Source organism: Enoplosus armatus, chromosome 13 (assembly GCF_043641665.1).
Source record: "Enoplosus armatus isolate fEnoArm2 chromosome 13, fEnoArm2.hap1, whole genome shotgun sequence".
Taxonomy (NCBI): Eukaryota; Metazoa; Chordata; class Actinopteri; order Centrarchiformes; family Enoplosidae; genus Enoplosus; species Enoplosus armatus.
In genome coordinates this window covers 22,410,050-22,419,699 of record NC_092192.1, presented here as the reverse complement: position 1 = coordinate 22,419,699, position 9,650 = coordinate 22,410,050, and the positions used below count along the sequence as shown (strand labels likewise).

The 9,650-nt window shown below is 44.3% G+C and overlaps 1 protein-coding gene across 1 annotated transcript; it reads left to right on the top strand.

Annotated features, from left to right (window-relative positions):
* Positions 1-4,099: 4,099 nt before the first annotated feature.
* On the top strand, positions 4,100-9,026 carry tmem218 (transmembrane protein 218). Its single transcript, XM_070918024.1, has 3 exons — positions 4,100-4,218; positions 5,044-5,146; positions 8,815-9,026. The coding sequence occupies exons 1-3, from the start codon at positions 4,109-4,111 to the stop codon at positions 8,947-8,949; spliced, it is 348 nt and encodes a 115-aa protein (XP_070774125.1). The 5' UTR covers positions 4,100-4,108; the 3' UTR covers positions 8,950-9,026.
* The last annotated feature ends 624 nt before the right edge of the window (positions 9,027-9,650 follow it).

The following is a 9,650-nucleotide window of genomic DNA, read 5'->3' as shown; positions in this document are numbered from 1 at the left end:
GCGACTCGCAGCAACAACTGCGCCTTTCAAAGCATTTACTTTCACAGGGTGGGGGGGTGGGGTGGGGGGTGATGTTAGCTCCTCGTGGGATTTCCAGGCTCAGCACTCTGCACCTGCCGAATGTGTTGTGACGGAGGGAGCAAAAGTGGGTCCAAATCGACCATTGTGATTTCTCAGGGAAGCAGATGATTAGTAAACAAATGGTTTCGGGCATATTTAATTAAGCTAATGTACTCTCCCAGTGCTGGGGGCCGTAGTCTTTGCTGTGAGGGGCCTTCGCTTTGCAATACGCAGTTGTGACATTTTTGCCACTGACGGATGACAACAAAGAAACTGCAACAGTTGAGCGACACCGGAGTCACACACATCCTGAACTTCACACTTTCAAGACGCGCTTGCCAAATCTGTGTGCGTGCACTGGTACATTTACGTGACATCCGGCTGGCGGAGATCAAAGCGACGGTGACTGTGCAGAGATGAGTCGACTCAGGCCTCGACTCGCAGAAACTACCAGAACGCAGCGAAGAGCGGCCAGCGAGCCTGTGCCTTTTGCAACCGCGCGGCCATTAAAATCAAATTGAACAGGGCCCCAGTGAACGAGACAAGCTGTCTGAGAGAGAACCCACCCACCCACCCCTCCCCTGCCCTCCCCTCACATCACACTGATGGCGTCTCATGCTAGGCAAACATCTCCTGTGAGCGAAATAGTCATTCGAGCAATTGTGGAATAAACTAGTCTTCTGAAATAGAAAAGTGGCGAGCGGCACACAAAGGAGGCCAGTGTTCGGCCTGGAGAGGGTCCCGCAGGGCAGGGAAGGCCGAGAGTAAACATGAGACCTCAACCGAGATGCAGAGAGTTTGAGCATTAAGAGACACTTCAATCAAAGAAATGCAAGGAGGTTTAGACTCCCTGTTTGACCTTTTAGCACGCAGGCAGCGTGAGGAAAACAGCCGTGTTCTGCTTTACAGTTTTGTTTGGGTTTTTTTTTTTTTTTTCTGAAATAAATGCAAGACATTCGCTTCATTTATGTAAACAACTCTGTCTCCACAAGTTACACACAGAAAGAAGAAGAAGAAGAAGAAGAAATTCACAGCAACACCTGAGCGTCTTAAATCATCAATAAATAAGCAGGTGACATATATATATTTTCTTCAGTTTAACATCAGTATGCTGTGGTTATTTGGTCATTGTTCACAACAAAAAACAGCCCCACACACACACACACACACACACACACAGAGAGAGAGAGAGAGAGGGAGAGAGAGACACTACTGTCTAGAATACAATTTATTAGAACCAAAAAAAAATAAATGCTGAATTAACTTGGACCAAATCTAGAGTTATTTTACACTGAAAATCCTTTTTTCCCCCTCCCCGCAAACGCACCAACTTTGCCAGTCAAAATAAAAGCCTTTCGGCTCGAAAAAAAGACACGCTACGTTTAACTTCGGCGTGAGGGGAAATCGCAGTAGCACTGGAAAAAAAAAAAAGATGAGCCAACGCACGGAAGGTTCCCACCGTCAGGTATCCGCTGCGAACGTACAACTAATCAGACCGCGGCGTGGCATTCGGGTGCCAACTGACAAAAGCCGTAGAAATAAAAAAAAAATGCCCTCTTCCTGCTGCTACGCGCGCTCCTTCTGTCCGATCCCCGGTCTCTATTCTCATCGTTATTCTTCTCAATTCCAATTTTTTTTTTTTTTTTTTTTTTGCACAAAAGCGTCCGCCGCGATATACAACGCATCCTAGATACTCGCAGCGCAAACATTACCGACACATTTATTATTATTGTTTTTTTTTTCTTTTTTCTTTTTTTTTTTTTAAATACAAACGCCGCATCAAGCAAAAGGAGGAAGAAAAAAAAAATCCACTGGTCTTTCAGTCCAGCACAAAAATGCATCTACTCTCTTTTCCCTCTCTCCTTTTTTTTTTCTCCCCCACCTCCTCTCCCCCCTCCCTTTCTCACTCGCTCACTCTCCCTCCCTCACTCTCTCTCTCTCTCTCTCTCTTTCCCTCCCTCTCTCCCTCTCTCCCTCTCTCTCTCGCTCTCTCTCACTCCTGGCCTGGCTGGCTGTCTGACTGTATGAATAATGTCCTGCCTTTTGTAATGAAGGGGGGGTAAAGGGGAAAAAGGACGCTGAAGTGGTAAAGCCCTGCTCCCATGCACTGACATTGAAAATGAATGACAGCTTACCTGCATGCCAATCTTCATCAGACTGACACTGGGCTGACAGCACAGCCTATACTCCTCCACACAGCCGGTGACGTCAGCCATGCCAGGCCCCTCCCACCTCCATCTCCATCTCCGCTCCCCGTTTTCCCAACACCGGGCTGCTGATGCCTTCCAGTGTCCATGGGAAATGCGGCAATCGCGCGTGGGGCTTCGCAAGAACGGTCAACCCCAGCAAACACGGTGAGGGGGGGGGTGTTCAGGCTGTGTGGGAAAGCAATGACTTGGAGGTTATGAAGCACCAAAAAAAACAAACATCCAAACCAAAAAAAAAAAAAACGTATTAAAAAGTCTTATTCGTCCCCTATAATTCGGTTGTTCCTGACAGATTTAAATGAAAGATAACCAGAACTTTTAAATGCACAAGAAATGTCTCCATTGTGCGCTATTTCTTTATTTTTATTTTTATTTTTTTTTTACCGTAAACACAAATATACACAAAGACTAACGTGGCAATAAAATCGAAAAGTATCATATTGTCTTATTCGGTCATTCCCTTTGCTTCCAACTTTACTCGAGTCCACTATAGAGATGATAGGAGCTTCGGGTTTTGTCTTATTCGTTGTGAGTAACCCAATTAATCACTTGATAATGCTGCATTTTTTTTTCCATTTGCCACTGTATGAAATCCATGTATGGGTATCCATTTCCACAGTTGTTTATCGATGTAGTCATCTAATGTAGACCTATGCGGGTTTACCAGTGACTGAGCCCAAAGCTCAAGCAGACACAAGACCCTGGACTTGAGGTCTATCTATACTATGCAATAAAAGTCATCGTCTGCGAGAACACCAAACTGCTGTGATTTAGGCCTCGGTTTTGCTGTATGGTTCTCCCTTTTCTTGCCCTCAGTATTGACTGCTCTAACTCGTTTTACATCTACCTCAGTTCTTTTACGTCCAAACGGCCGATGCACGCTGGACGCATGGATCTTACGAGGGTCACTTAAAGGCGTCCTTCCAGTAAGCGCGCCGCCACTTGGAGTGGGACTGGAGCGTACGTGCCTTCGAATCGCGGGTCTGGCCAGCCCCCTGTCGGCCCGCATTCGTCATTGCATGCCTCCTGAACGCAGGTGGGATGATGGGGACCAGTACTAGGCCTGCCGATAGATAGAGGTGTTTCTATTAAGACGCACCCCCCCCCCCCCCCCCCCCCCCAAAAAAAAAAATGGCCTTTAATTTCGTCTGGATGTGCGCAGCTTGGTGTCAAAGATGTGAAATAAGAGAGAAAGTGTGTGTGGTTTTGCGCTGTTTACTTTGCCTGTTATTGTTTTATTATTTTACTTGGTGGTCGTCATCCACTTTGAATGATGGACCGAGCGACCTAATTGGTTATTATAAGGTGACGGAATAAAATAGAATACAAAAAGTGTATAATAAATGCATCACGCTGATTGAAGCAGGCCTTTGAAGTCAGACAAGCTATGTAAACTTCTGGAGCCCGTTCGTTGTCGGGGTTTTCAGTAACGACGCATATGATTGGCCCGTCTTGAGATCATTTATCCAATCAGACTCCAGTTAGCTGTCACCAGGAAGCAGGAGACGCCGGAGCCCGCCGAATCAATCCCTCGAAGTAACTACTTCGCGAGAATTGACGGGTTAATGGTCAGCAGATTCATTTTTACGGACGAGAATTGCGTGTCGAAACGTCTTACGTTACATTTCTCACTAGTTGAGCATGCAGCCGCCGGACAGCAGAGCTAGCTAGCAGTGACAGCTAACTTACCCTGACAACGGGTGGAAGTTACCTCTAACTCGCTAAGCCACGCAGTATTGCTTAACCAATAATGTCACGAACGTCGGTCGTAAAATCACACTTCACCGAATAACTGCTCTCCCTGTCGAGTGTAAACTACCGCGTAGCGTTGCTTGACAACAATGGCAAACACCGTGCTGGAAGTCGGTACGGGCGTTTTCGTCATTGCGGTCGTTTGGATTGCGGCTCTTGTGTTTGGGATGATGCTGCTGAGAGCATCTGGATCAGCAAAGTGAGTGAGAACAGGGACAGTAGCACCCATACACTCCTTACGCAAACCCGGTTAGAACATATTGGCACAACTTCATGAAGAACTGCACACATACAAGGCAATTTTATCTCACATCTGTTTCAGTCAGTGCCATATTCCTTTGACCTTTCCGTCACTTTAGTGTGGGTTTGGTTGTCGGCCAAAGAGGACATATTCTGGAACATAAATAACTTAAACAATGGCATTAATACGTTTTTTTCGTTAATTCGGCATGTGTTTGACTTATCAGGTAGCCCTTTACTCCGATGAAACGCCAAAAAAAAATGAACGGTTCATATATCTCACTGCTGAACACGGCGGTGTGTTTACAGGAGGACAAAAAGTAGGAATATCAAGCATCTCTTCTTGTCTACCCAGGGAGATCAGCAAAAATAACTAGCCTACGTTTTTCTGACTCTTAAATTCTATGAAACAAACCTTCCAGTCTCTGCTGGCTTGCGCATTTACTCCACATCAGACCCTAATACTACTAAAGTCGGTAAATGTTTACTTTTGTATAGAATGCACTTGCGTACGGAACAATTACAGTAAAGTTTAAATGGGGTGAAACATGGTGCTATTAAGTCTCCTGGGAAGTTAACTTTTTAAAAACACAATAAAGAATGCCATTGTTTTTGATTGGTACTTTATAATGACATTATCCTCAGATAACCCTGCGTTTACTGCGAGTCTTAGCAAGTCAGCAGTGGGAGTCCTCATGTTATCTTCTTTTGTTTTAACTGTGTGTGTGTGTGTGTGTGTGTGTGTGCGTGTGTGTGTGTGCGCGCGTGCGTTGTGTCTTGCCAGGTTAGGAGTTATCCCCGTTTTCCTCCTGGCTCTCACCATCACGTTGGCGCTGGTGTTTTTCCCTCGCAGCCCAGAGACAGCTCTCCCTTTCAAAGAGATAGAGGTGAGCTCACACACCTTTACTCACACACACACACAAAAAAAACCTCAGATACTCACACCCCTGTGTCAGTTTAATCGCGTGTATCGGCTATTGGTTTGCATTGTCAGCTAAGTAAACCCATATTCATATCCCATGTTTCCCATGTATGAATGAGTGCGTTGTACTGTATTAAAAACAAATACCACACATGTTTTTAATTGAGAGTTTTAGAGATGGCAATGGTTTGGTTTGAGAAACGTTAACATGCTGCATTGACATTTCACAACATGATGAGGCAATTTCAGCTTATACTGCTGCCAAATCCATGACAGGGACATATTCCAAATCAGTATGTGTGTCGGACCATTTATTGCATTAGAAAATGCAGGGACTTGTGTTGTTATCGTCTGTTGTTGTGGCTCACGCATAATGACAGCATCATGTACTCTCGATGGAAATAAAGGCAGGCCTGGGATGTTTTCAGTTTTGTTGTGCGGCCATTTGGCTTTCATTACCACCAAATGCTTTGGGTACTGAGACCGCTGAGTGAAAGCGAGGCTCGCAAACAAACCGCTTACTTTGGCTGAATGGTCATCTCGAGCTCACTTTTTGTGCTTTTATGCATTATGAACGATTTAAGAGCAGTAAATGAAATAAAAGTCGTCTCTCATTTCATGCTTATCAGTCACTACAGTTTAACCAACATGTCGCTTTATCGCAGATGTATGGTGTTAACATGTCAAAGGGTAATTCTTATTCTCTGTGTGTGTTTGTATGGGCCAAACCCCGAAAGACAACACTCGTATCACGCGTGGTTGTGACTGAGAGCAGAGTTGTTTTCGTTGATTTGTACCGATTGAGGATGTAGGCTCTATATAGGATTGAGGTAGGTGAATAGAAACAACCTATCCCAAATAGAACCTTGCCTCTGATATAAGCCAGTATCCGCAGCACTGTATACCTGCAAATAGCATGTGTCATTGTGTGTGTGTGTGTGTGTGTGTGTGTGCTCGTCGTAAAGGCCTGTTCTGCTTTATCTTAGTCCAACAGCAACGCAGAACAAACACTCCCCCATGTTGCCTCCGGGTCGTGCCAATAAGCCGGCCAGATCTGCCAAGCAAGCTGCCACCCCATAGAAATAGCCGAGCAGAGAGCCCCGTCCTGGCTAGCTCGCGTTTTATAGCCTTTGTGCAAAGGCAGATACCAGACTGGCATCACAGAGAGAGAGAGAGAGGCAGCAAAATATGACTTCCTGGATTTCTGCACAAGGCTTGCGCCTTTAAAAATCAACCCATGGCTACTTCGGGAATGTATTACAATGTTTTCAAACAGGCCGCATATAAAATCACTTGTAATTATGACACCTTGTAATGCTAGAAACATGTCACCATCACCCATTGGTTCGCTTTGTATAGAGTTCTCAACCTTTATCATCAAGTTAAATTGAGAGGCTATATAATAACATATTTCTTTATTATGTATTTCATGAATTGAATATATTCATTTCTTTCTTATTTTAAAGGACAGTTATATAAAATATAACTTTTGTTGTCCACAAAGGTGAAAAAATTGTCTCTGGCCCATTTGGCATTTCATTAAAACATCAAAACACACACACACATACACACCACATAACAACAACACTGACAGTATGAATCCCCCAAGTAATACAACACAATACACACAAAAAAAAAATTGAGTGACTGTGGGATAACAAGCCAGAGGCGTCCTGCAGCTTTTCGAATCTGTAAAACGGAGAATGTGAGGGTTCCTCTGTGACTCATCTTTGATATTTTAAACTGAAATAAATCAATGTCAACAGACCGTTTTCATACAGGGCTGGAAAAACTGAAATTCTGAATATTACCTCACCTATGTGATCATAAACAGTATTTAAACTGCTTCGCTAGGGACAGTCGTAGATGACGTTTTGTGTTCATGTGATGTTTTGGTCGTGAACACACTCAAAAACCTGGCAGCATCTTACTTGCTAGCTGAGAGATAATGTACATGGCTGAGTGTGTGTGTGTGTGTGAGAGAGTGTGTGCAGATTGTGTAAGAAATGTCTAACCTCTCGCTGTTAAATAAAAGTAAAATATCATAGCGCCAATTAGGCCAGTCCCAGACTAGTGGTGGGGGTAGTTTGTAATAGACTCTCTCTCTCCCATTCGCCCGCCCGCATGCCTGCTCCCACCCGTGCGCTCGATGGCACATTAATAAAACATGGCCCGCACTTTCGGCTCCTGCTTGCTGTGTAATTGGCAAATTAAAAAGTGAGATGTGTTAAATGCATCCATAAGAGAGGGTATACATCATCCCCACCTCTCCAAGACACCAGCAGATTTACACACACACACACACACACACACACCTCCTCTCTCATTCCACAACAACCCCTGTGAAATCTCTCTTTAGTCAGCAGCAGGACTGATGCTCCTCTGGTATTATCTGGCTTAAGGGCGTTTTCTCAGTTTGTATTGGCGGGTGGCTCATGATCTAAATATTAATACAGACCCAGAGCTATCAGTGAAGTGTTGATTAAATCTATCAGTGGCAACTTTGTGAACTCCAAACTTAAAACACACCGATGCCAAGCTAGAGGGATCTATTTTCCCACTGGGCGTCGTTTTGCTTTGGATCTGTCGATTGACGCGTTGCTCGGGCGAGCTGCAGTGCTGGTGCGGCTTGTCACCCCGCTGACCCCGAGCTGTGAGAGTGACACACCGAACATGCCATGTCTTCAGATACTCTGCAGCACAAGTTACTCCCTGAACACGCAGGCCTCATTCCTGTATGAATCCATAAACACTATGTGTCACGGAGCCTGTTTTTTGTGTCTCTCTCTCTCTCTCTCTCTGGGAGTTGGCTGGGATCATTTCTCCATGTGTAACATAACAACAGGCTGTAACTACACATCTTAACCTGTGGAGACGTTAATACGCTGAATTTATTACGAGGCTTTTGCACATTTTAATGACATTCTAGTCGAGTTCTAAAATTAAAATCATGTCACAACAGGGACTAAGAAGAGACGAGAGAGAAGATTATTTAATGCGGATCAGTTACGTCTTGCTGTTCTGAGCGCAGGTACACATTCCATCAACGTATCACTACTTAAAAATGTTAATTTTACTCAAATAGTAAAATAGCAGTAATTAGTAAAGTATGACCTGGGATGCAGATGGAAGTGAGAGTGCCTCCTGAAGAGGACAGCAGGGAATCCGCTTATTTTTCTGCCACCTGTATGCCGTTTAGCACCCAATATGTACCATTCTTAGTATGTCTGAGTTGGCTTTGTTGTCTCTGTCCCTTTCACAACAGGCGAAACAGTCAAAACAGCAGGCCTGCCCAGTGCAGCGCAGAGTTGACCAAGTTTGTCATTCAAGATTATCTCATATTAAATCTAGCTGTGCATCCTTGTGGCCAGTCTTTAAGATGTTCTTGTCTATGTGTGTGTGTGCCCATTCAGGGCCTCACATGATGCCACACTATCACTCTGCTTCCCACACAAAGCCTCTGTGAAAGCCCTCTGCTGACATCTGGTGGCTAATAGAGGACATACTGAATGGACAGCCATGCTCCCCCCCCCCCGCCATGCATTAGATACTTTTTTTACTAAGTTACCAATATCTAGCGTGTAATTATTAAGAACTCCTAACAGTGAGCGGATCCGCTCTTTTTCTCCGCAGATAGTGGACACTTTGTTCATCGGTCGCTACGTGCTGCTGGCGGTGGCGAGTGCGGTCTTTCTGGTGGCGTTCTTCATGCTGCTCCCCTTTCATTTCCTGGAGCCAGTCTATGCCAAGGCCTTAAAAACACACTAGAGCTGCCAAGGTCAGAGCTGGCACCGGGATCACATCACACAACTTGAGACAAGCAGGGCCGACGAGAGCCCCCACCCCCCCCCCACCCCCATGCGGAAACAAGCTACACAATTCATCCCAAACAGAAACAGCAGGAGAGCCAGTGTTTCCTTCATGGCCAACTGTTTGCAGGTTGTTGACTGTTTATACACAACCAACGGGAATGAGACATCCAACAGAAGCATGGTTATTTTATTCCTATTTTGTATCATTTAGTACGTGAGATGAATAGATAGTTTTTTGTTTGATATGTGTAAAGCTACTACAGCAGTTACTGGTCAACTGAAACCCTCCCTCCACCTCTTATAAAAAAAAAATCTAATATTTACATTGCCACACTGATTTGTCTTGTTTTCCTCCTAATATGTTGATTCCTGGAGTGCTATCAAGTTGCCATGTTAGTGACAGGCCGTGACATGCCTGCAGATTGTATTCGTGGCTTTTATTTACTGTAGCTGATTTGAATAATTCTAATAAAATGTAATGATAACTTGAGCACAGTCATGAATATTTATATATATATATATATATATATATATATATATGTATGTATATAGGGTATTTGTATCACTGAACATTTTTATCAGTGTTTTATTAGTAAGCATAAATGCATTAATATGGCGCACTGGTAATGAAATGACAAGTAGATCTTTCCGCTTTCG

Excerpts from the sequence above, each read along its gene's own strand:
- tmem218 (XM_070918024.1), top strand. The coding sequence starts at position 4,109 with ATGGCAAACACCGTGCTGGAAGTCGGTACGGGCGTTTTCGTCATTGCG. Across the intron at positions 4,219-5,043 it reads AGAGCATCTGGATCAGCAAA|GTTAGGAGTTATCCCCGTTT; the intron begins GTGAGTGAGAAC and ends GTGTCTTGCCAG. Across the intron at positions 5,147-8,814 it reads TCCCTTTCAAAGAGATAGAG|ATAGTGGACACTTTGTTCAT; the intron begins GTGAGCTCACAC and ends TTTTCTCCGCAG.